The 27,944-nt window shown below is 38.1% G+C and overlaps 1 protein-coding gene and 1 non-coding gene across 3 annotated transcripts; both read right to left on the bottom strand.

Moving 5' to 3' along the window:
• Positions 1–1,531: 1,531 nt before the first annotated feature.
• Positions 1,532–23,430, bottom strand: LOC118813535 (NAD kinase-like). Of its 2 annotated transcripts, XM_036578916.1 has the most exons (12): positions 23,203–23,430; positions 21,875–22,050; positions 15,423–15,506; positions 9,180–9,309; positions 8,765–8,873; positions 8,560–8,645; positions 7,087–7,189; positions 5,620–5,759; positions 5,025–5,124; positions 4,732–4,889; positions 3,831–3,913; positions 1,532–2,992 (listed from the first exon to the last, which is right to left on the bottom strand). In XM_036578916.1, exons 2-12 carry the CDS (start codon positions 22,048–22,050, stop codon positions 2,842–2,844), a joined length of 1,320 nt encoding a protein of 439 aa, XP_036434809.1. In that variant the 5' UTR covers positions 23,203–23,430; the 3' UTR covers positions 1,532–2,841. The 2 variants fall into 2 exon arrangements, with proteins under 2 accessions (XP_036434809.1, XP_036434810.1); XM_036578917.1 differs by lacking the exons at positions 15,423–15,506; positions 21,875–22,050; positions 23,203–23,430 and adding an exon at positions 10,678–11,106.
• A 4,088-nt stretch (positions 23,431–27,518) lies between these two features.
• On the bottom strand, positions 27,519–27,590 carry trnaa-ugc. The gene has a single exon. It is a non-coding gene; the product is annotated as a tRNA-Ala (tRNA).
• Between the last annotated feature and the right edge of the window lie 354 nt (positions 27,591–27,944).

The raw sequence follows: 27,944 nt of genomic DNA, 5'->3' as shown, positions 1-27,944 counted from the left end.
ACCTTTTTGGTTGACGAAACCACACAAATGTTATAAATGGACCTCAAATGAAAAAATAAAATACAGGAAAAATTTACAATATAAGCCCTTTAAATGCACTATAAAGCAACGGAGCTGCTGCACGCTACATGCAGGCCTCATTCTATATCCACAAATGTATATTTGTGTCAAGGAAAAAAAAACGCTTAGCGACACGTTTTTGGATCATTTATTAAAGTGCTATGTAAAAAATGCAAAACCCATTTTTTACAATATATTCTCAAAAGGTGAGTTACAAAAATTGATGAAAAGCAAAAAAAGGGAAAAAACTAGATGAAAGGTTTGTGTTAAGGTTTGTATTAAGTATTAAAATTTCACTTTAGAAGACAAAGTCAATTCATATTTTCACTCAGACTAGTTTTAGGTAGAATTGTAAAGAAAGACTACAGGTCTGGCGTCAATCAGTTATATAAATATATATAAATGTGAATGTTTATCATGAATAACTCCACTCATGATTAACTCGTTAACTCGTCAGTGGGAGTAATTAAGACTGTCGAGCTTTTAGAAATGTGTTCGATTCAAACAGTGAAGACTGACGTACATATTATATATATATATATATATATATATATATATATATATATATATATATATATATACGAATTACACATCTGAGACCAACATTTAGTGTAAACCAAGTGTGAGGAAAGGCTACATCAAATACAATCATTCTCAAAAGAAACAGTAAATCTTTTAGTGAACTGTATACTGTTGAATGATACGCTGATATCACTGACAAAGAATCAAATCCTTTTTCTACAAATTTTCTAACATGGAAAAAAAACCCACAATGCTACTTACTGACAGTTTACATTTGCTCTTATGCAAAATACATAAACCTCATTTTACAAACAATTGTATGATTCCACCAATTTTTCAAAATGTCTGCATAAATAAAAGGCTAACATGTAAACAAAGTCATTCAGAGTGGTTTGATAAGAAATGCACCATTCAAGAAAAACTAAATCCAAATTATTCACAGTGCTGCTGACAGGAACCAGACGTCCAAAGCGCTGCCTCTAAAAGCTGCCTCACAGAAAGTCATCAAATGGTTACGAACCATCAAAAAATGGTTACGAATCCTTTTCCTGATGCCTGAGACATTGTTTTAAAACTGATTTGATTTTAAGTTTTGACCTAAAACAGATTTTTGAAACCCAATCATAGTGGAGAAATACATGCATGTAAATGCATGATGTAAAGCAAAATAGTCTCCAAAGAAAACAGAATTTTTTCTGACTTAATGCTATTTTAACATTATCAAAATGTAGGTTCAGTAGACATTTTGATAGACTGAATACTGGTGCCTGTCACTATCACTGTAAAGAAATCTGAGTCTATAAAACACCATTTCACGTCACCACTCTCAATGATTTTGTTACCACCTCAACATTTGAATTATGTAGACATTTTGAGAAATATATAAAACTCCCCTTTAAGTACTGATCCACACTTGAGAACAATCTTTAAGAAATGTAAGCAGAAGCTATTAAAAAGGATGGCTCTTTAGTATCATAAAAACACGAGAATAGCCATACTTAAGATATTTAAGGGGCAGAATCAGTGATATGACATTATTGACAACTTGCTTCTTACATTGTTTGAACAATGAATGGAATTAAAAAAGTAAAAGACTGTGTAGCTCTGCTATTTGGCCATGTCGGTGAGCAGGACGAGGGTGGGGCGGAGAATGAATGTAAACACTTTCCTCTTTTTTTTGTTCCATGATGAGGTCACACGGCTGACTTGACTTCAGAATGTACAGCTGTATGCACACTGTTAGTAAACCGGTTCAAGTGCATGTGATCTCACAAAGCACAAAGTAGTAACATGGAATGAGTCCCGTTGATTATCTTTCTTCATTTTGAGGAGTGGCCTGTTTAAATGTCTGGAAACCTGGTAGCTTCTGGGCAAGTTCAGTGGTTTGTCAGGTGAAGGACACTTCAAAGAGGACACAACCTCCTCCACAAGCAATTCCCTAACACCCATTATATACAATTAGACAAAAAAAAAAGACAGATTACATACTGCTACTATACAAAACACAATGGAATGGGAAGTTTATAAATAACTCATTAAAATATTGCTCATAATGTTGTTTGAAAAAAAAAAAGCAAAGTTAGGAATGATCCTAGTAGATCTGGAATGGACTGGCTGAGATATGTTAATCAAATGAAATACTTCAAGTTGGTTGACTAGCTGTAAGATGGAAGCCAAACAACACAGTAGTTTTCCAACACTTCATAAACGCAACAACAAAAACAGTTCTACAAATATTCAAGCTTTTCAGATGGCTTGTTTCGCAGTGTCCTCTGCAGATGAGTCACTCTGATTTCATATTTACAGAATATCTGTAACGATGACGCACGTATTAAGTACAGTATAAGACATTGCTTCCCAACCCCTTAAATAATTTCTTTGTAACATTCTAGGTGATTTAAGGCACAATTCTATCGATATTCACTTATTGCTGTGGTGTTTAAATGCTCCTCATGTGTTCGTGGACAATACCTGATGTTTCGTTCGATCTCGTCATGCTGTCTTACTGTAAAACTAACTCATACTGAGTACAATATTTCTGCTTCATATGACAGTAATACGTCATAGGCAAACTACAAAATATTTTAAAAGATTTTTATAGACAAACCAAAACAAAAAAAAAACACCCCAAGAAGCATAGCAACAGCTTCACTACAGTCTGTGGTCAAAGGGTCGAGAGGAGGAGAGGTTCCAGACAGGCCAGAGAAAGCAGAGAATACAAGACAAAGTGCTTCAGGCTGGTATCCGCTGGGCGAAGCCTCAGAACTCCTCCTCTTCCTCAGAGCTCAGGTGGCTCTGCTTCTTGCGGACGTTCCAATGCAAGCACTGCGCCAGGCTCTCGAACCAGTCATTTACAGGGTCTCGGAAACAGATGGAGGGAACAGGGAAGCAGGAAGTGGTGATGGTGATGCTGGAGAAAGGAAGGAAAACCTGTTAATCGTCATGCTGGGTATTCTTTCCTCAACACGCCCACAGGCCAGCTTCAGACAAAAACACCTTTCATGCTTCATTGTTACTTTCCAGCAATGTATCTTCACATCAATGGATTTCACATTGAGGAAGTAATTCACTCACAAGCAGGAATCACCTAAGAGAAACTACTGACTTACATAATTAAGGGATCAATTTACACCTCACAAACTCTCTCTCTGCTATCTAGCAGACAAAGCCTTTTAAATCCAGAACTGTGACTTTTCTCCTTTTTGTGCCTACTAGCCTGTTTTAACGACAGTATTATCATGTTTGCAATTGCGATGCGCACAGTCTAGTTTCATATCTAGTTCTTGGGAAAAAATGGTACTAATGCATCTCTACTTGGTAGAGTATGTCTAAATGTGTGTAACCAGAATGTCTCATATTAAGTGGTGATCTTGAGGTAGACAATTGGCTGTAAATTATAGCAATTACATACATAACTCGATCCTTAAATTGTTGAATAAAATATCAAAAAATACCTTTTGGTGTCTTGTTTCTAAAATTTAAATCACTGTGGTTTTTACTTAATTACTAGTAATAAAGAAATTAATGTAGTAATATAATAGTAATTAAGTAATTACTGTACATAAAATCTATAAAATAACAAATTAACATAAGAAAAGAACATAACATAAGAAAAGATTCAAAGAACTTTTAAACAGTAGTGTATATCAAATAGGCATCTGTAGCCCTCAAACAACCATTCAGAAAAGTATTTCTTAGTAAATAAATGTTGCTAGTACAGTAACTACAGTGACATTACGATTACTCACCTGTCCCCGTGTCCAATCTCCTGCCGTTTCCTACCATCAAAAGAAACCCAGGCATTGTTTCTGGCTTCACGTGAAAGCATAATCTAAAGGCAGTACCAGAGGATGAGTCAATAACTTTCCAGCAAAATTTCAAAAGAAATATTTCCTTCAAAAACACTGTCATGGCTGGCAATTAATCAACCTGAAGGAGCATGATCTCCTTTGTTTCACACCATCATTCATATTTAGCAACACTAGTATAAAAATACACCATATTAGGAATAATCTCCTTAAATTTGCTTATATGTTCTCTCTGCTGCTTATAGCGCCCTGTTATCTTTTTGCTGTGTGGATGCTAGTCCGCTAGCAGGCACTCTGTGTTTACAGAGGCTCTCTGGAGGTGACAGCATTCTATGAGATTTCTCATTATGTTTGCACCAAGCCAGAGATGATATACATTAACATTTAAGTGCTGGCTTAAACACAGACATTAACAGACATTCACATAATGTTGTTTTGTATTTTAGAGGTTTATAATAAGTTCAAAACTTAAATCTGTCTCTTTTATTAGAGCATTTATTTTTCTTTTATTAGATGAGCCTGTTAGGGCAGAATACATTCCAGTTAGATGGACCAGATTAAGAGAACCCCTTAACTGCAACCAAAAGTGTCAAATTCTTCAACCTGGTTGCATTTGGTAGGCATGAATTTCAATACAAACATGATATTTGTTTCACTGTTGCAGTTTGAAAGAACTGTGTTAATAAAATGATTCGATCTTCCCACCACTAACATGAATAAAGATGTCCAAAGCTTAAATACAACGACATTTTGAAAACATATCTACCACACATCAGTAACATTAGGATTACATACAAGCACATATTCATTTTATGTCAAGTTGTGTTTGTTTTGGGAATACCTTCAACTCGACACCAGCAGGAACTACGATGGGTCTAAAGGAGAGTGAATGGGGGCAGATGGGGGTGATCAAGATGGCTGGGACATTGGGGTGGATCATGGAGGCCCCTGCTGCCACTGCATATGCAGTACTGCCAGTCGGAGTGGACACTATCACACCTGAGACAGAGAGACAGAGAGACAGACAGACAGAGAGTGAGCATTCTAATCTTTGAAATTAAACTACTAAGATTAATAATTTAAATAAAAGCAGGGTCTGAAGGGGAAGTACATATATACAATATTCAGACTGACCATCGCCTTGTACTGTGGTGATCAGATGACCATCCAGAAAGAGGTCAACATTAGAGAGGTAGGACGATGGGCCTCTGTCCACAACCACCTCATTCAGCACCTGTGAGAGAGAGGGGAGGCAGGGGAAAAGGGAGAAAGAGAAAAGGAAGGAAGACAAGAAACTGAGCATTATTACCACCACAGAATTTTTAAATCCACTGAGGTGTCTACAAGGCAAAACTCATGTACAAGGTATTTATCACTGCAATTTGTGGTATGTGCTCATAAACCACAAGGCTTCTATCTAGGCCAAACACTGACTACTGCACTGGATTTTTAAATAATTAATGGATTGAAACAGAGCCAGCAGGAAGCATGCTCTAAGTGAAGATATACATTAACTAACTTTTTAAAAATGGTCAGGATTGTGGTTGTGGGGCACTTAAATACATCACACCACACAGGACAACTATCCACAAAGCGTGTACACAGGTGCTATAATTTTAACACTTCAGGAGCCAACGGACTGGAAACGTACATGTTCATTGTTACAGAGGTGCAGTCCCACACACAGGGATGCATACAGATATTCTTCTTTCCTGAGACTGTTACTCACTTGATATTGCATAGTTTTTCGACTAGGCTCAGCATCCCCGTTAGTGATGATCAGGTTCTTATCCTTTGTCTTACTTTTCTCACGACTCTCCTTCACTACCTTTACTTTCAGCCGACTCCGCAGGATGATGGCTGCGTTACCTGTAAAAACATTTATGAACCATATTAAACTTGGGTTCTGGCGACAGAACAATAGGACAATGTTAATTCTACTGTGTGTGTGTGTATGTGTGTGTTTGTTGTGTGTGAGAGGTTAAAGAACAAAGTTTGGTTCCAGATTTATCCTGGATGCCTTCAGCTATTGCATAGATTTGTTAAATTCAATCAGCAGCATGCATGATTTAATATAATAAAGCACTGATTAGCCAAACCAGTTGTTGGATGATTACTACAAGTAATACTGAGCTGCTGTTTGGACATATATTAAAAGAACAGACTGACATACATGAAATTGTACTGTTGTTGTGCTTTGTATTTATTCCATTATTTTCCTGAGCAAATAAACAATTCCTGCCCAGATATACAATTTTTTAATTCTAATTTTCTCAGGTGCCTAAAACTTTTGCACAGTATTTTGTATAAACAATTAATCAAGTGAACATTAGCCTGCAGGGGTGTAAATCTATGAAATCTAAATTCTAACTGGTTGTGATTCTTTAGGAAACTATTCAATGTATCATGAAATCTCAAATTTCACCATGACTCATTTTGGCTGTTTTGCTAAGACTCAGGATCATTTTTAAAAATACGCTAATTGCACAAATGTAACTGGAGGAACTATTTATTTAGAAGTGGAACATAAAAAACCAAAATAATATATCAATCTTTATATATCAAAGCCTGAGAGTTTTACTTTGGCCAGAAAATTAGCTTGTACTGTGTTAAATACTACTGATTCTAATTGACTGTAACATTCTATGATTCAAAGTTGAACCGGAAGCTTCTCTTAAAGCCTCTTGAACTACAAAGGAATATCAGTTGGAAAGATTAGTGTTAAGGTCTTATTGTTCTCTAGAATCTCCTATATCCAAGGATCTTAAACGTAGATATTGTCTTCGTACGGGCAGGGTGTTTTGAACGTGAACCATATCACATTCATGAATGTTGCAATATCAGTAAACATTGTTAGGAGCTACAGATACAGCTGACAAACTTTGCTTCCTTATGATGTCATTGTCCTTTTCCCAGCGCTTGCATAATACTGCATAATACCTCCCTGTATGAAAAGGCAACTCTGAGATATACACACACATAGACACAATTGTATACAGCACGGCTTGGCTGACGGGAAAGGAAAACCTCCTGAAGAAAACCTTCCTGGAAAGAAACTAAGCTGGCAAAGAATGTGCACAAATCAAACACACACACACCCCACACATGATTAAATAATTACCTGTTAAGGTAGTGCAGGCAGAGTGACTATACATCTAGAAAAGAAAAATCTCATTAGAAATCCCCACACACTTACCTTCAATAACCTGTGTGACCTGAGATTGGTATGTGTCAAAATTGAAAGGCGTCAGAAAGCCCAGAGAACCTAAATGGAAGGCCATAACTGGAGGAACGCTCTCCTGCAACACACACACACACATTTACAATGTTAGCCCAAAAGTAGGGGAAGCCACCCAAACAGTTACTTGTGAATGTCTTCCTTTTGGTTACAACTATACATCTTTACAAATGACTAACTGTCAAGCTAGAATTACAGGTTCAAGCTGTTAAAACGTGAGGATTCTCATCTCAAGGCAACACCAGAAATGAGCAAGGCCTCGGGGTAAAAATGCCTCTAAAAGAAAAAAACAAATAAACTGGCCCCAAAATTTTAAATGCAAGAGCAAAAAGTGCTTTCATATGAATCCTATTTTTCAGAAAAACAAGTAATGCTTTGCACTGTAGATGATCTACAGAGCTGCCATGTGGAAAATGTAAAATACGTAAAATATGTAAAATATGCTGTAGTGCCTTCATAACAATGAAGGGGTTCAAAGTTAAAACACAAGAACAAAATGCAGGCAGATTCGTGTGTTTTTGTAGTTTTCATAAAACCTCACTAGCTTTCAAATGTCTGGAATCACTTAGCATATTTAAATATTTTATTAGTTTATACACACACACACTAACACAGCTCTACTATATAAGTGTCGCTGTAGTGCTGAGAATGATCCACCATCCAAATAATATCTGCTTTGTGGTTGTCTTGTGGGGGTCCTGACCATTGGTGAAAGAGGCTAACAATGTATTCAGACAAACAGATGGACTACAGTCTGTAATTGTAGAACTATGAAGTACATCTATATGGTAAGAGGAGCTGATAAAATGGACAAAGAGTGTAGATACAAGGAGGTGTACTTAATGAAATGGCTGGTCTGTGTATACAATAACATATAATGTGGATTTAAATATTACAAATGATAAATACTTGTAAAAGTGTTATTTTAAGAATTATTTCAATAATTGAAGGACTGAATAAATATAAGTAACATAATATATTTAAATTGGGTTTCTGTCAACTTACCGATTGATAATTGTTCGCTACTTTTGAAAAATAATGAATTCAAACCATCACTGTTTTTCTAACTTCATTCTCGATTATAATTCTTTCTCACTCTATCACTTTAGAATCATCTATAGCTCTGTTCATTATTCTGGACACAACATTTTTTAACTTGTATGTACAGTTTCCTAGGCTCCTACCACTCATTAGTTAATTACTACTGTTATTATTATTCGTTAGCACATGCACTATTGAAAAATATGAAAAATATGAAAAATTTCTGTTAGAGACCTATTAGAGACTGTAAGCTGTGCACTGAGTGCAAAGGTTTTGTTGGGCAATCTCTCTGTCAAACATAAATCAACAGTTGGTGCCCGATGGCTTGATAACGAATTGTTCATTTTAAAACCCACAGTCAGACCAACACTTTATGTCCATTATTCATACCTGGAAGAGTGAGGAAGCATACAGCAAAGTTCCATCTCCTCCCAAACAAATTATGAAATCTACACGATTGGAGATGTCATCAAAATCTGCAGCATGCAAAGAAAACCAAGTCAAGACAAATATTACACAACCAAACACGCCACACGGTGTAAAGGTATGGTCTGCAAACATTTCAGTGGTAATCTAGAACAAAACAATTGCTTACCTTCTCTAAAAGTGCAAAAGTTCTTTTTCACGGACACAAAGCTCTCATCATTGGCAATAGCGGGGTCCTCCAGAACTTTCCTCTCCACGTAAACAATCATATTTTTCCGCTAAGGTGCATCAAAACAAAGGAAGGAGATATCAGAGTTTCAAACTGTAGACAAAGTGGTATATGAACAGAATAGGTCAGCTGAGATTATGTATAATTGTATGGTGGCAGACATTGGGGAGGGCAAAGAATATAAGTTCCCTATCTATTGAGGAAGTAGATTTTTTTGTATCTAACAAATTACTGCGTAACATAGCAAATGACTGAAATGACTTCTAAAAATGACTTCTAAAAATGACTTTTTTTCTGTACATACTCAATTTTAAAAATGATTTGCACATCAAGTGTAAACAAATATTATTCTAACCTCTGTGAGGAAGATGCAAAGCTCTTTAAAAGGCTGCAGCAGACTGACATCTTGGATCTTTTTAATTACAAGGACACTTTTGGGTGGCTTATTCCAGGTCAACCTCTGGCTTGCTGGGTCCTGAATATGCCTGAAAACAAACAAACCCAGACACATGCAAAATGGTTAACCGTGAACTTAAGTAAGGGCATTGTGGTTAGTGTCATTAACAAAATGACTCAGCATTTTGCTCTTCGAATCTTACACCTAATAGTTAGAAACGAGCCTCAGCACTCAGGGGCACACTTCACTGCACTCAAACGCCCCACATCACGCAATCTCGACTCGATTTCCAACCTCAAAAGGTAATTCTGCACCTTCTTCTTTTTTCTGACCCTAATTTGCATGGAACTGTTTGCAAATAATACTAGAGAAATCATGCTGACATCACCAGCTGGGTGAAAACGTTCCAAGTATGAGGTCAGTGTGTGGTGTAACTTAAAACTCAAGTATGAACATCAATGTATTCAGGCTTGATATAAAAGAACACATCTTATCAGCTGTCAAATTTTCAAAATAAAAGTGATTCATGAGTTTTATGCAAAAGAATGACAAAATGTCTGCATTTTTCTTTTGTGTATGTAGGCTCCTCTGGGCTGAACTGGAACACTTCCAGAACAGACAGCTAGACACTGATCATTTCCATCCTATTAAGACACTGTGGCTTAGGACACAAGCAGCTCAGCAGATATACAAGGACACGGACCTGACCATTACACAACCCCAATCCGTATTAACTCTCACTGAAATCAGATTTGAACCATACAAATAAGAAGTTATAATGATCTACCTAATATTCCACCATAAACTTTTGTCAGTATTTTGTTCCTTTATTAACCACAGAAACCAAGCCTTATAAATTATACATCTGCATAAGAGAGTAAGGTATTGGGTTAAAAAGTCAGTCCAGAAGACCCTAAGAGTGTTGAACATCACAAGTCTGCCAAATATGATCCAGAATAGCCAGCACTCTTTATTTTATCATAGGAATGCTGACTGAAATGGTAGTTTGCATGCCACAGAGTCCATCAATCTGTTCTCAGCACGGTTTGATAAAAATCTCAATGTACGAGGCACAAATGCATGTCCAAAGGCAAAAATGTATCATAATGATCAAAGCACGCTCCGTGGAACTTGATGTTTCAAGCCAGGCTGTCACAGAACATTCGGTCTGAGAAGAGTTTGAACTACTGCTCCCAGATAAAAAAGCATCATGATGTAACATCAATTTGATAAAATAGTTCCTCAGTCTAAGCTAGGGTTGCCACGATAACTTGATTAAACAATTACTTGATTTCAAAATATCCACAATTTTAATCTGACTTCATCATTAATTGACAATGAATATGACTGATGATAATACATACTGTTATTAATACATACAACAGAGTCGGCCGTAATCTAACTGTTTGTCTACATTCAGTGAAAGTAGACAAATTATTAAAAAACCTTGTCTCACCATTTCCATGTGCTGTTGTTGCCACCGGTGGGGGCTTGCTGTTGCACACTCTGGTTGAATTTCATGGTTTTCTTCATGTGATGGAGCCACCAGTACAAAGAAGAGCACAGTGGCTGGTAGCGCCAATTTTGCTTAGAGCAGTCCACGGCTGGTTTACTAGCTGCCCCAAATGCTACTGTCTCATTCTGCGGCTGAACGATGACAATAAATCTTGGATCATCCTTACCAGCTACTCCTCACACAGATTCAGAGTCCCACCTCTTCCACCTCTTGCTATCAAGAAGTGTTTTCGTCATTTTTCTTTTGGTCCCTTTCTTCCTTAAGCAATTCCAGAGAACAGGTTTAACGTCATTTTCCTTGTCAGCGACTGCTATCTGCAGTGAGCTGCTCTGCCCGGCTCTGCTGCCTGAGCAGACCTTGCTCTAATCTTTAAAACAAACCTCCACTGACCACGCCACTCAAGTCCCACCCCCACAGCATCTGGCCCCACCTACAACAAAAAAGGCATCCGCTGACTGGCTGGCAGTATTATGTTTCTTTGAAAATAGTACTTCCCCCACATGCCATTCATCTGCAGTTGCATCACTAAATCTCCCTGTGTTTATGTAATGAAACTGTAACTCGCTCCTGCAGTAACTGTCACTGTAGTTCATAAAAAGTCCACCAACTGAAACTCGCTTTTTTAAGCCAGGATATAACACTGGACTTATTTTTAAAATATTAATGAATTGTGGAAGCTTAGATAAAGAGAGAGTTCAGAGTCCAGATCTGATGGACAGCAACTAACTACAAACAAGAGTCAATCTGGATAAATCAGACATTGACCCTAAACCTCACTTCAATAAATAAAGCATTTGGAAATAAGAAAATAATAACAATAACAACATGAACAAACCTTAAATTGCCACATTAGTGTGTCCTGTGAACTATGTTTTGGGTATGAAACTGTTCTTTCTGTATGTCCACTCTCAGTAAAAACAGACCCAGTCAAATGCTAATATCTTTACCCTCCCACTCCTGAAATTATCACACTAAAAGAGGAGATGGGTGGGGGAGCAGTTTCATCAAAAGTCACACCCTTAAGATAAATCATAAGAGTAGGAGTACCACATGAAGTTTCATGTAAGACACAAGGGTGGGTGATATGGGAAAAATGTATCATCATAAAACTTTTTCCCTGAAACATTTTCATGATATAGGCTATGTACAGGGTTGAGATGTAACGGAATACAAGTATTCGGAATACGTATTCAGAATACAAGAATTAGGTACCTGTACTGTATTAAATTGGAATAGACACAAACAGCAGTGCTATGGTCAAACTGAATGAATAAGATAAAGGCATAATGGGCTGACATCCAGCCACTACTATGCATCTAACATGCAGTTACTACAAAACAGTTAGTTCCAATGTCACAATCTGAATGGTCGTGATTGAACCCGTACTGTTACTTGTGCAGCTTACTGTTAGCAGATTTCCACATTAGAAGATAGAAAAAAACAATACATACATTACTTTACAGGTTCTATAAGATAATATTTGATGCTTGGTCAGATACTGAAAAATAGTGGACACCAGGCCTACATCAAATTCTGAACCTGTTCTTTAAAAAAGGCTTACGACATATCTGCATGCCTTAGCCTTTGAGGTTGGACATAGCTAATGTTCTGTTTGTCTTGTTTGTGGGTGAAGCTGTACCGTCTTTGTTTTATGCTAATTTTTTTTTTTTTAATCTTCTTACACTTTTTAAAGCACTTTGTAACCTGACTTTGAAGAGTGCCATATAAATAAATGTTTAAAGTTTAAATGTTGTTGTCTCTGATCAAACTTTTACAACTAAACAAAGTGCAATTATCAAGAAACAAACAGGATACAATTCTGCAAATACAATGGGCTGCGAAATGGTTTAAAGACTCACTAGAATCACTCATACCAGTATTTGGTAAAAATTTAAAAGATGAACTAAGAATATTGTGACAGTGTGATTATTCTGCTAATAACACAAATGGTTTGTATTTTTCGAGTGATAATCTATAGTACTTGCCTTCATGCGACCAAACCGCAGCAGTGATTTTTTTCATGACAACAAACTCCCTTTTGTGTTCTTATGCTTAAATATACACAGGTAATATATGTAGTTTGAGGTCTAGAAATACTGACAACACCCATTAAAAGCAAATCATAATACAATTTATTTTGGTAACAAAAAAAAAAATTTTTTGTTCACTCTGAGTAAGACATAATCCTGTAGGCTAACATTTTTTCAGTGAGTCATTGATCTCATGGCAGGACAGGATAAGGTCAGTGTTGGGAGATGCTATGCAAGCAAGGAGTCACTGCAAGAGGAAGAATAAGATGACTCCCAACAGAGTAGGGGATTTTACACAGCTCTTTCACCGAATCACTTTGTTGGCATATGATGTCAATGTGTGCATCTGTTCTGTTCTGTACCATCTCTGCCCGTCAGAAGAAACAAAACAGAGCTAAAATTAAAGCGGCACTATAGCCAAAATGAAAAGCTTTTGAAAAACTACAAGCGCTTTAGATTGGATTGAAAATGTGCACTGCATTCTCTTATCTGGTAACCGTGTAAGAGTCCTGAACTTTTTATTTGATTGTTTTTGATGTAAAACTTGGGGCGCGATGTCACAAAAGCGACTAACATTTTAAAGCATTTTTATATGCTGGTATTTCCGTATTCCTCAGTAGTATTTGGACATGCTTTAAAAATATGAAACAAAATGCGTAATAATAATAAAAAAAAAAAAATATGAAGGACAGTGAGCCAAGTGATAAGTGATACCTCAGTGGATTTTATCACTTTATCACAGTGGGGAGATTTCCAAATGTTGCACTACGCACTTGCGTAATGCATGCTGGGTACTGCAGTGAGAGAACACTGATGGACGAAAAGGTAAAAAGTACACAAAATTGTGAATTCTCTCAAACTGACAAAGCTGAGGTACATAAAGCTGCATAACAGAATATTACAAAACATAAAAAATAGCATTAAATGCCAGTTTTGGACCACAGAAACTGTAATTGTGCATTGCCACGTTCACTATACCATACACAATGTGTTATCCTTACATTTCTGAACAGTGCTTACAGAATTTATAATGCTGTTAAACAAGTAAAAGAAACAGCTGAGTCATAATTCCTACGAACATTTATGAAGGCATGGTCATTTAAGTCAGGCTCTCCTTAAAACTACTGCGTACTACGTAGACCTACATTATCGACGCCAAACAAAGCCACCTGTAAAGTCATCAATCCATGATAACTCACCTTAAGATATGCAACGCCTTTTGCATTCATCAATGTCAACAAAAGGGAGGGGATTTCAGTACAGCTTTGCATCTTTGCAGCCAACATAAACACTGGGACAGAAGCACAAAGACATCCTTCCCCTCACTTGATCCCGTTGAATTAACCTACAATGACGAATCACTCGATTTCTGTGCAGCGATTCTACATTCCTAAGTCATGCTGACTTTAACTGGCACAACCTTTTGTTAGCAAGCAAACTGTACACAATGTGGGCCATGGTGATAAGATCAACCAAACTACATTACATAAGGAAGAGGTCTGATTTTACAATACACTATGTTCTGCCAACACACTGTATCTCACCAGCCAAAGAGGCTGCCATTAAATGCTAATCCATCAATTAGCATAGCCCAAAGAGGACCACATTTATCCTCCCATTAAATGAGCGTAGCACCCAGGATGGTTCTTTTATCAGCTGAAGAGAGCAAAAATTTTCCAAGGTCCTTTTCCAGCTTAGCATTGACCTAGAATCCTTGAACAGCCATGAAATAATTTCTCTTAGGCTCTGTTCTTGGACCTGATTCAAGTCATGAGACCAGTGTCTCAGTGAAGCATTTAAAAATCAATCAATAACGCTGCATGTCATGCAATAGTCAATACATCTTTAAACATCATTTTTTTGAAAACTAGGTCACATTTTAGTCAAACTATAAAACACCTTTCCACATAAACAAAGGAAATAATGACTGCCTAGCCATTTTTTAAAATACTAAGTAAATAGGATTTCCCCTGTTGGCAGAAAAATATGCTCTGTAAATTACTTCCTCATCTTTTTCTTCCTTCAATTACTTGCCCGTTTTGTTACTCAGAGAGTAGTTTTAAATAAACTGTGCAAGTCTTTCCCAGAAGGAAAAGAACATTGAGCTCATTTATGTCCTTTCAGTCATCATCTATGACATTTTAGTTTAGTATATATAATGAATCACTTGCCCCAGTGACACCTAGTGAAAACAGAAGCGGCATCAGAAAAGAGGATATCCCTTTTTCACAATACAAATCTAATTTATAATAAATGCACAGTTTTAAATTATTCATCATCACATATTGCACACTGAACTATACTAAACTCTTTTTTCACATAATCTCCTAAGAGGCACAACCTTGTCTTATTGGTACGTGTCTTCCATTGAGTCTACCATACAAAAACCTACACTGGGCAAGTTTAATGATGAAAATAATTAATGCTGAATCCAAAAATCACAGATAACCTTTCTCCTTTTTGTTTGCAACTATGTAGACTTGGCTGTAAAGTGGTTCCTTACTTAGATGCAATCATAACCATTAGTAGTAGTACACAAAGATCTGGTGGCAGCTACAGAGTACAGAACAATACTTCTTCCTCTAAAAACCAAACCCACCTTAATAAATGCATAGAAAAAACAACACAAAGCTCAATCAAGACAGTTTGACTTACATCACTGCTTTAGGGTTCTTCAGCATACAAGCTTTTGGCCCAAATGTTGTCACTGGGCTTGGTCCATGCAGTGACTGGGTTCGCCTAGAAAAGAAAAGAAGAAAAAAGGTTAACTTTTTTGCTTTTTACCACAAAATTGGAGGCCTCTCTTCATTATCTTTAAAAAGTTTTTTCCCCCACTGGCAACTGCCAAATTATAAAGGAGCATTAAGGAAAATTTCTGCTTTTCAGTTTGTCATGCTGTTGTCCCATATTGGGGCCATGTCACAATGCTGGCTAGTCATGGAAGAAGAGTGTAACAATATGCACCCAGACTGCCATATTGTACAGTAAATTTGTTTTTCATAAGCATATAATAATCCATACGATTTTGGCAAATGCTGTATCATTACACCAAATGGCATTCATTTTTCTTCACATTACGTATGTTTTACCATAAAACCCAGCTGGTTGCTGCTTCAGACACAATAACAGGGGACATTTCTATTGCGTTCAATTACACAAGCCCAGCATAATTCCTTTAATAACAGGTTGTCAGAGTAACACCCATCATCAGTCTCATCCTGGGTCATTACAGGGTACCCACACCACAAAAACCACAAAAGTCAGAGGCCAGGCAATTACTAATTTCTGCATGACTCCTGTATCCTATAGAACCCACTGAACCACCTAATATCTTCTACTAGCCTGATTACATCACATAAGGCACCGTGTGTGGTGGCAGCATGGAAAACATGACCGCAAAACACTCTCTCAACAGCCACACAAGACAGGTACTAATAGTATAATATAAAATATAATATAAAATATAATGTACAATTTATTTATAATAGAAGATTTATAAAATAATATTGATTTCTAAACTAAGATTTATAAAAATATCAGCAACATACTGCAGTATGTCTTTTATTTACCTGGAATGATCTCCCTAGAGGACATTTTTACAAAGAGATACTAATGAAAGAGTGTTAGGTATGAGCTTCCTCTTTGGCACTGCATCAGTCTGTGCCAGTGTTTGTCTATGAAAAATCAGATGCTACATGATTAAATGTCTATTTCTGTATTCCAGCACTAGGACAATGTTTTATGCTTGTGATTAACATGCAACAGAACAACAGGACACCTGTGGCACATGAAAACCTCCTTTTGAATACAAGCAGGATCAAAGACAGTGAATTTTAAACGGGATTGTGCTTATTGGGCTAGGCTGAGCGAGCTGGTTCTATAGCTCTATGACGCGCACAATGTTTTAAGCACTGCAGACTTTGAATAAAATGCTTCTGGTCATGTCAGAAACACTCCATAATTCACACTGCAATGGCGAATTCCACAGATTCTTTGACTCACATATGTTCACGTTTGCTTGTATTCAAATAGTTAGATAAGTAGGTTTTGGATTTATGAGGCCACCTGTTTGACACAAAGCAAACTGCCAGCTTAATGTTTTGTTCACTGGCAATCACTGGTGTAGCAAAATGCAACATCATTCAATTAAAATGACTAACTTGAGTGAAATCTTCCTTCTTATCAAATTAAATCCTAACCTACAACTCATCAAAGAAGTGTAAATTATTTCTTGACAAATCAGCCACTTGATACAGTTACAAACATCGGGCTTTATTTACCAACCAGTCTTAAGAAGACATTTCTTCTTAAAACTCTCTTGCGTAGTTTTTTTTTTTTACAAATTTGGGATCTGTTCTTGGGTAAGAACAGAATCGACGCACACTCGAGCACAAAGCAGTTTAAGAACACATCATGAATATGACAAAAAAAAAATTCTCAAGATCAAATGTAAGAAAAAATTTAGGAAGACATTGGTGAATCGCCCATTTTTTCTATAATTCTGTTATCACCTTGAGACACAATAAATATTGTCATATTGCCCACCCCACCTAATATTATGTCATCAGTAATTTTGGAGAACTATTAGTTACAGCTGATGAAGCCAATATACATTAAAAGCTGTGCTTAACTCTTTCATACAACACGTATAAAAGGGGTTTACAAAATAACAAAAAAAACTGCATGAAATACTTACTGGCCATTTTATCAGGTACACCTACTTCTAGGTTTACAGTTACTGACTGTAGCCCACCTTCTGCTGCACAATATCAGACACCCTCTACCCCATCCACCAATGTAAAGGGACCACTGTATGACCACCACAGACCGTTTTCGGCACAGTAGTGACACTGACAGGGTAAAGGCATGGTAGTGTTGGTATTAGGGATGCAACATATGCATCATACTGGTATCAGGTATCGGGCTGATACCATGCTCATTTATTCGTACTTGTATTCATAAAAATTCACCAAAACCAAAATTACGATACCAGCTGATACCGTGTGACATAAGCTGAGTGTAGCTGCCACACTAATGAACAAACATAGTAAAGGAGGCTCTGCTCACACAGAGAAGTGTTTCTGACTCTGTAGCAGTTGGCGACAAAGTCACTGGTCACTTTAAACATTCTGCCTTGGCATATTCCCACCTGACCTACACTGCGTGATTCTAGCCCATCTTAAACACACAATCACAGCCGCTTCACCAATATGGGTGGAGATGCACAAGCCAGCCAAATGAGGCAAAAAAAAAGCCAATATTTGCTACCAATATCCAAAAGTACCGACTTTGTTTGATTAAGTAAAATGACGAGGTATAAACATTGACAGTGATTTTTTTTTTTGTCAAATAGACTGTAGAGAGACTGTATTGTTCTACTGTGTACATCATTGCCTAGCTTTTAGCTTCTGTGTACAGTGTTAGCAGCGCTGCTCAGTACTCGGCACTCAGTGAGTTATTTTTAATGAAACAGCTTTATTTGAAATCGTTCATGGACAGAGCTGTCTGTAGGAGCTGCGTTTTACACAGCATGTCAATCAGACCAAGCTTTTTCGTACAATGTGACTATATAAATCTTTGGCTTTGTCTGTACACAATGGTCTATTCAAATGTACAACGTGAGTCACCAAAGAACAAGATTTCTAAAATCACATAGTGTACATCAGATCTTAGGGGACATTCAACTACAGCACAAACCAGCCAAACAAAATGCTCAGAGATGACATAAAACTCCACATGTGAACTCCTTGGATATGTTAGCCTCTGACGTGATTCCTGCTGTCACTAAGCTACAGAGATGTTGAAAGACACAGATGAGGAGCAAAACTACAGGTGCACAGAAGTGCTTTTCTTACATGGAACAAAACCCACTCTTTTCATCTGCTGACCTACTCAATCCGAGGAAGCATAGCTGGCGAATGCACTTCAAATCAGCAAAATTTGATGATTTAGCCATTAAGCTTGCACGCATTTACACTAACAACTGATTAATTCTACGTAGGTTACTCAGCATGGGCGAGTACTAAAAATATGCACTCGTATTCAGTATCGATGCATCCCTAGTTGGTATGAATGCATCAGGCACATAAATAAAAGTCCTAAAACTGCATCAAGACCAAGACTTTTTTCGTGTAATCTAAAAATGCGACAAAAACCCATTCTTTGCGCTGGCTTAAATGGTCCAAGAAATGGCACCATTGTATGGTAGAATGTTTTTTTCCCATATGTTTGACAGGAGAACAAGTGGGTGCAACATGAGACATTACTAATATACCACAGTCTCAAAACTGCTCAGGCTAACTCATAACTGGACACCAAGTATGGAACTGAGAGAAAGTACGGCAGTTATCTAAGCTATTACACTGTCTACTAGAAAACTTCCAAACCAGAGGAACAGCTTGTGAGTGCTTCAGAGATAGCGTCTGATGTAGCAGGTATGTAATACAACATAATCAGGTGAAAGGCCAAGGTAATGACTTTAACAGTATGCGCCATTATCATCTGCAACCTTTTCCCTACAATCTTGATGAAATGCAAACACAGCTGGTCGAAATGCTTGTGTTGGTAATTTAATGGTATGGGAGGGAGAGAATTATAGGAAATTAGAAAACAATAATATAAACCCTAAAATAAAGAGTAAGATAAGTGTTTTATATTTAATTTGCAAAATATATTCTTAAACAACCAAAAAGTAAGCTTATACCATGTTTTTACTCCATTTCTCTCTAAAACAAGGACACAGGAGACACTGTAATTACAAAATGGGTTGTAAGAGTCTAACACACAGCAATGTCTCTATTAAAGTAGATTTTGCCCCAAGAACACAACTTCTTAGTTTAGTAACCTTAAATATTAAAGTACATATAATGGTTAAAAACATAAAAACTAGTTACAGTTAGATTCTTGGGCCATTAAGAAGCTACAGCAACAGAAACATAGTTCAGCTTTCATACTAGACTAAAAGCTGGTGCCTCAAGGACTCACCATCCCTGTCAGTGATAACACCACTAAACATTAATTAAGATTTAATTCATTTTACCAGGAGACACCAACGGCCATTTATTTCCTTCTGTAACGGTTACTGTGAAAGACATACAGTGCCTCCACAATTATTGGTACAGTTCATTACAATAAGCAAAAAGCACTTTTGTTATTTATTAGCTTGATTTTACATTGAAAATAGGAGAAATCTAACGTTTGTTAGTATTTTCATATGAATTTTTATGTTTTTTTGGGGTTTTTTTTTAGATTTTCTAGGCTTTCAAACTGTAAGCTATTTTGGAAACTCTTAAAAGCACTGTCATGACATGTTGTCTCACTGGGGTTAAAGTATGAGGTAATAGACAGGTCAAACACCTTAAGTGATCTATAAACATGGAAAAGATCAAAGAATACACAAGTGAAAGTGAGACCAAAGGTTACTGACTTTAATAAACCAGGTGATGGTTATAAAAACACTCACACCTAAACATACCCACAATTACAAAAGGTGATCATTACAAAGCTTCAAACAATGGGGTTGTGATGAACTTGCCTTGAAGTGAAGCAAGTGTATCTTGCCCCCATGCACAGTGAAGAAGACTGCAGCATTTTAGTGGCTCCACATCTCCAAAAACACAGTTAGACACAAACTCTGTGCCAACAAACTATTTAGAAGGCCAGTCAGAGGAAGGCCTATGCTGACATCAAACCACAAATGTAAATGTCTGGAACTTCCTGGAACATTGACTGGAAACAGGTTCTCTCCGCAGATGAGACAAAACTAAATCTTTCTAGGAGCAAGTACCAAAAGGTGGTTTAAAGTAACAGTGTCAAAGTCATGGAGAAAAGAATCTTGTGAAGTATGGTGATGTATCTGTGATGCTGCAGGCTTGTTTTTCTTCCAAGGGTCCTGGGAATCTTGTTAGGAACTCTATCATGTACCTGGAGATTTTAGACCAATATCTGTCAGCGTCTATTAGGAGGAGAAGACCAGGTCATGGTTAAATCTTCTAGCAGGATTATGATCCAAAGCATATCACGGAATCCACATAAAAAACGTTTCGCTGACTTGCGTCCTCCAAGAAGGACCAAGGACTGGAGGGTCTGAAAAGATTTTCTATTGAGGAACGGTCTCAGATCTCAAATCTCAGATGCAGTGGCAAGGGGAAGAGAAGCAAATACGGGGCCAGAAACTTTTACACAGCACAAAAAATGATCCCTTTCGACTGATAGGTTAGGTTACTCCCATAATTTCAGTGTAAGATCACGCTGATATACAAGCTAATAACAATTACATGTTCACAGCCTTTACTGGTCATATTTACCAAGTGTGCAAATAATTCTAGAGGGCACTGTTTACAAGTTGAGGTCTCGAGTGCTGTTGCTATGATACATTTCTAGAGCACAAGACTGTGCAAACACACAAAAGTATATTGAGTAAGTCTGGAGTACCAAAGCACGCACGGAACTTGCAATATGATTTGCACAATGTTTTGTGGCAGGAAACTTAGCAAAACTGGAAGTGGGGAAAAAAAGAAAGTAGCCAGGATAGCTAAACTCTATAATATGCTTCAATTAGTCAGACACACTAAACAATGAAACAAAATTAGGACTTGTAGTGCCTGAATTGTGGATACTCGGGGTGGGCGATATTGAACACAATGTACATCATCACAATGTCACATTTAAAAGCTGCCATCGAATCCTCCAAGTACAGTGATTTTAGTGCTGCACAAATTCCAATTAAACAAGACTAATTCAACACCCTTTGTAATGAAACACAGTTGGTCAGTGTTCAAACATATATGCAAAAAGCCTACTAACTGAACTTCAGTCCTAAGTGACATCAGAAGCGTAATTTTTTGCATGTTATGCACATTACATAAGTAAGCTACAATAGCTTATGGAAATTACATAAAGAACCGTTAATTCCACTTCTACATTGTCCGATAAAAATCACAGTGATCTTCCCCCACTGGAACTTAAAAAAGTGAAAATAAAGTAAAAATAACCATGTGATCTCAGTAAGTATCTTATATCCAACAGATACCCAGTAATCATTAGTGTATGAAGTGCTAGTGACAGTAGAATCAAACTTAAACAGTAACCAGGTGGTCTAATCTTACCTGAACTCTGCACAACTGGGCACAGCCGAAGTGGACATGCTCCTGGCTTTAGGCTTCCGGAAGGTTTTCCCAGGAATGAGGCTCTCCCTGTTGTCGCAGGCCGAGCAGCAGTGCGGCAGCGACTCCATGCATGTCTCAGACTTGGGCGTCCAGCTAGCCTCTTCAGAATTCTCCATCTGAGGTGATGACAGGTGGGGGCAGGCCAGAGAACACAGCAAGAAAAGATGCAAGCTTTGTCAAAGGTCAGTCTCGTTCTGTGTTAAAGTATGGCTGAACAGAAGCCAAGCCCCTTGTGATGCGGATGGCAGACAGTTCCTTTATAAGCTGACACGGAATAAACCACAAACAAGGACTGGATTTGTATCTGTGCTTCTCAACCACGCTCAGTCATATGCATACTGTAATGAATTAACAGCACTTAGTTCAATTAAAAAAATGAAGTGAAATAATAGCCTGACTTAACCACCTATTGATCAGTATCACTTTAATGGCTCATTGTCCACAGACAACGGCTGTCACTGTGCACTGCACTGTTGCTCAAGCCCTCAGCATTTAGTGGATGGTCCAGACAGACTTGTTTACCAGCATGTCTTCATTCTTTTTCCCTCAATCCCATGAGTATGTAGCCTTTGTGGTAGTTTTAATGGTAAAGATCATGACAGGCTTAAAGGAATTAGAGGAAAGCCACCCACAATAACCCAGCCCTAACTGTAAACAAGAGATCACTAACTGATCAAAAGCTGGAAAGAGCTACCAAGAGTGCATATATAACTATAATGGTGAATGTTATGTGGATGAAGAGAACACTTTGCCTCCTATGTGTGCTGTGAATTTTGTACAAGAAAAAAAAATACTTTCATGAATTTCTCCTTATTTCCTACACACACAAAAGGAGGAATGGCGTGGTTTATATGGCTGGTGTTCGCGAACAAACTACAGCCCGCTATAAGAGTAGAAAGGGGCTACCTAGAGTTAAATAACAAGTTAGGGGAAAACATTTCCCCTCCCTGCAATCTGACAGAAGTTAAACAGAAGCCCAGTAGTCGAGCTGTTGGTCTGGCCGGCTTTACTCGAGACAACTGGGCAGTGACATGCTGCCAAATAGTGCACCACCAGCTAGCTGGCTACTAGCTAGTTTTAGCCAGAAATCTATCTTAGAGAAACCCTTTGCAACATTAACAACGTAAAACGACCAAACATTCGTTTAACGTGTTTTCTAACGGCAACTCTGGCGCTTCAACGTAGCTAATATAACACAGGCGAGGTTAGTTAGCGTTAGCTTGCTAGCTTCTCGCGTCACCTGCGTTGAGCATTAAGAGGCTACTTACGCTGTTACGCTAAACCCGAGCTACCTTCAGAAGGAAGCGGGGATTTCTGTAGCTAGCTAAGACGCTCGGCGGAATAACTGCACCGCCATAAATAAGAAACGAGTTGTCCCCATAGACGGCGATAGAGGCCAGGCTGCTCTTTCACGGCCACATTTCTTCCATTGCTGCACTTTGCTATCGCAGTCGCGCGCAAGCCGGTTCAGTGGCCGCCCGCGAGCTGTCTACTGCCGTTGCTGTAGCTACTAGCGACGTCCGACTCGTGAACGGATCTTTTGAATCGGTTCATTTTAACAAATCGAACGAACCGATTCACGAGTGAATAGCACTTTTTGTGGCATCTGTGTTACGTATAGGCCCGTATTATAGGACTTAAATCTTACAGATAATATTTAAGTAATAATATCTTAAAAATACAATTCAATAATCTAAACGAACAAAAGAGAATTCCACATTTTAAAAAAAACATTCTGAACAGTTCACTCAGATAATTCAGACGTAAACAGAATGGTTTGATGTGAAATGGTTCTTTGTAGAGAAACTTACAGACTCAGATTTCTTGTGGTGGTGATAGGAACCAGGGGTCACGACGTCTACAGCACAAATACAGCTATTTTATTTATTATCCACTGATGATCGTAAAATAGTGATACTTTGGGGACTATTTTGCCCTACAACAACCTGCATGTTCCCCTCCGCCATGAATAGATTACAATAAACAGATTCAAATTTTATGTCAGATCTTTATCACAAAACCACATTAAAACAATGTCAGACAACAGACAGGATATATAACCATTTAATGTACTAATTTTCTGTGAGGGAGTTTTTAGAGGCTTTAAACTCCTCAGACTTCTGGTTACTATCACCACCACTGCGAACAATTCTGACTCGGCAAGTTTCTCTAGACCGGATTTCACATTAAATCACTCCGAATGACTTTGTTTACATCTCAACCAGTTCGTAAAGGTGGAGTTCCTCTTTAACAATTGCGTTTTATTTTCCCTCCATTCCGTTAGAGTGTACCGGCTAAGTATTTGTGGTTTCTACAGTCCATTAGTGACTCCATTAGTGAATATAAGTAAAAGAAGCGGTTTATCATACATATCCGAATCTTCCTGTACGTGAATCAGTGAATAGAGGATTCTGACGTTCACTGAAACGGACCGTTTGAAAGAATCGGTTCGTTAAACTGAATCGAACTTCTTGTTACTCAATCTACTCAAGGCGCCAACCAGTCAGCTCGCAGCAGGATTCCCTCACCAACGCCGCGGTGCGCTGATTGGTCGAGGCGGACATATGCAGTTCTCGGCTCCTCCCCCCTGCCGGTGTGACTAGACTGTAAACGTTTCAAAACAATAAGGCAGGCCTGCGTAACACAGGGCCGAGTTACGGCGTGATGCAGTAGAGTTTGCAAATCTGAGAATGTGTAGACTTTTTTTTTACTTTTCCCATTTAAGGTGTTAAAATGTTCTCAATATTGAATTAAACCAAACTGGTAATAACCCAAGGATAACGTAGTTCTGAGACAGGGATGGAGACACGAGAAGAAATCGTTATTATTAATATTATTTTTATTTTTTAAAGTTTTTGAGATTATATTGTGTTTAATAAAAGTTTTATAAAAAGCACCTTTCTGCAACCCCAACATATCTCTTTATAAGGGGAACTGTCCATTGAAATTGAAGCACATCAATTCTGAAACAGCTTTGACTGATTCCCTGTTTTTAGTTCAGCTTAAAGGAGGAATTTCACTGACTGAACCTCTGCATAGTTCAGTCATTGAGATGTAAACAGTGTCATCCAGGGTGTTTTGCTGTGAAATGCTCTGTTGTAGAGAAACTTTACGAATCAGGAATATTCACAGCAGTGCTGACAGGAACCAAACACTCAAAGCGTTTATTGCCTAAACTTCCTCACAGAAAGTTAATAGAGGAAACAGTGATGTTTATGCTGCTGGTGTCTATGACATTGTTTTACAATAGTGTTGTGACAATCTTTTGGCTCAAAACATATTTTTAACAATACGCTCATGGCAGAGAGATGCAGGGCGTTGAGAGGCAAGAGTCCTCAATAAAACTCATGTTTTTTCCAGATTTGCATCTATTTTACCATCATCACTGTTACATTTACAGACTCGTGTAGGCTCCTGGTTCCTATCACCACCACTGTAAAGAAATCCAAGTCAATCAGTTTCTGTACAGTGAATCATTTCAAACCAAACCTCTTTAAATGACTTTGTTAATGTCTTGACGATTGAACTATGCAAAGGTTTTGTAAAATTAGTGCAGTTCCCATTAATTCCCTGTTATTTACTATCTTAGCTAACTAACACTTAGCTAGCTACATAAATACATATCAACTTAGCAGTATGTTGCAATCCTCAGTTAATGTATTATTATTATTATTATTATTATCTTCATCTGTCAACCCGTTTGAGAGAAGTTTTATTTCCATGGCTGTTGAGAATTGGGCTTAAACATATCCCTGGAAGCCCATTCTGGCTGTGCTTTTTTAAATATTACCCATACTCTTTCATATTTATTTAGCCATATATACCTATGCAAAGAAGTCACATTCCAATTTATTTCAAAGGAGAACAAAATATAGGATTAGCTTATTGGCAGAAGTAGGAAAATAGGATTAGCTTATTGGCAGAAGTAGGAAAATCTTGTGACTCATAAAGCTTTTGTGATATACTGTGAACATCTCACTAATTTGCTTTGAACTGACACATAGGAGGATATATAGCTACTGGCTGGTGCTGGCTCCAAGAGACTCTGGAGGTGGCTATATAGACGGCCACATGCAAAAAAAAAAAGATGGTATGTGTGTGCCCTCTGTCAAAGGGACTAGTGTTGTTTAGTGTTGGTTGTTGTACGTTTAAGTTGTGTACATGTGTTTGTTGTGTTGTTTTGCTTTGGAAAGTGAGTTTATTGTGTGGGTATTTGTGCTGGTCACTGCTGGGGTGAAACTAGTGGCTAATGGTGACCTACTCCACAGTTACAGTGCTCTGTATACCTTTTGTGGGACACCCCTCCTAATTATTAAGTGTTTCAGCCCCACCCATTGCTATCAGGAGGATAAAATGAAGCACATAGCTTTGCAGTCTCAATAGACAAACAGTGGCTGTAGAATAGGTCATACTGGTGAGCTCAGTGACTTTAAACATGCCATTGTCATAGGATGTCACCTCTGCCACAAGTCAGTTTATGAAATTTCTGTAGAACATTACCTGCCTGACTTCATTGTGCCAACTGTAAAGTTTGGTAGACAAAGGATAATGCTATGGGGTTGTTTTTCAGGGGTTGGCCTAGGGCCCTTAGTTCTAGTGAAGGGAAAATTTAGTGATTCAGCAGATCAAGATATTTTGGACAATTATATGCTTCCAACTTTCGTGGGAACAGTTTGGGGAAGAGCCTTTTCTGTTCCAGCATGACTGAGCCCCAGTGCAGAACGCCATAAGGTCCATAAAGGCATGGTTGGTTGAGTTTGGAATTACATTGTATGGACAATACATATTTGGTATTGACCTTGTATAATTTATTCTTTTCCTATCGTTTTTTAAAGCTGATCTGTCTTCAACAAACTCCTTTAAATTCACATCTCAGTCTAATCTTTTTATCGACCAGCTCCCTTTCGCATCTAGATCTGGACCAAATAAGGTATCACATAGTACCTATTAAAACTGCCTGTAGTCTCCTTATCAGTGGAATAGTCGGGGATTATGCGGCAGTTATTGAGTCTAGTAGTTATGTTATTAGGTTCTAGTAGGATTATTTTATTTTTACATGAAAATCTAATTCTGCTGTGGTACCACAACAGGGCAGTATAAGAACCGCATGTTGCCAGCCTGTGGTCTAGGCAAACTTTGCACAGTCATTTTTTAACATTCGGCTTACAGCAGGGGTGTTCAATCTCATCCACAAAGGGCCAGTATGGCTGCAGGTTTTTAGTTCAACAAAGCGGGAGATCACCCCGATCATCAGTTTGAAGACTGAGGCCAGCCGATTAAACAAGTGGTTATTCAGGTGTATTCCAGCTTGTTTGGAGTAAGAACTGACAGTCACACTGGCCCTTGGCGCACAACAGCGAATACCCCCGGCTTACGGTCATGGCACTCAACTTGCCAGCAACTTGAACACGTGAGCCCAGCAAACGCATTCTGTGTCTCCTCCAAAAGAAATGTTGTGAGTTGCCAGACTTACAACTTTCATCTGCAACTGTGTTGCGAGTGCAGCCAGTGTGGGCTAGTTATATGTAAAGGGCATAACTTAAAAAAAGGAGCTTGTAAAGCTTCAGCATGGAGCCCATGAGAATAGAGGTACAGGGGATTGAACCCTGGACCTCATATATGCAAAGCATGCACTCTACCACTGAGCTACATCCCCACCTTAAGGCTTCACACATATGTGCTGAAAGCCAGAAACAAAGCATAGCTCACTATGCGGAAACATTCTGCAACAAGTATGGGTACTCCTGTGTAACTGGTTGGTATTTTTGTCTTCCAGCAGCCTCTAAAAGGCACAAATGGGGCTCGTCATTTTCAGTTTAAAAGAACGACGCCATTCTATGCACGATGCACCGCTTTGTGTGCATCGTTTGATGGGATACAACACACAGGGCAGATTTGCCTGTGAGCCAGATGGGATAAGGCACACAGACCATCAAATGGTAAATGCTGGCACACGCTCAGGAATGTGAAACTTGCTCCCAGTCTATGATGTTTTAAAACAGAGCGTGCT

Source organism: Colossoma macropomum, unplaced genomic scaffold, assembly GCF_904425465.1.
Source record: "Colossoma macropomum unplaced genomic scaffold, Colossoma_macropomum, whole genome shotgun sequence".
Taxonomy (NCBI): Eukaryota; Metazoa; Chordata; class Actinopteri; order Characiformes; family Serrasalmidae; genus Colossoma; species Colossoma macropomum.
This window is presented reverse-complemented; position numbering and strand designations above follow the sequence as displayed.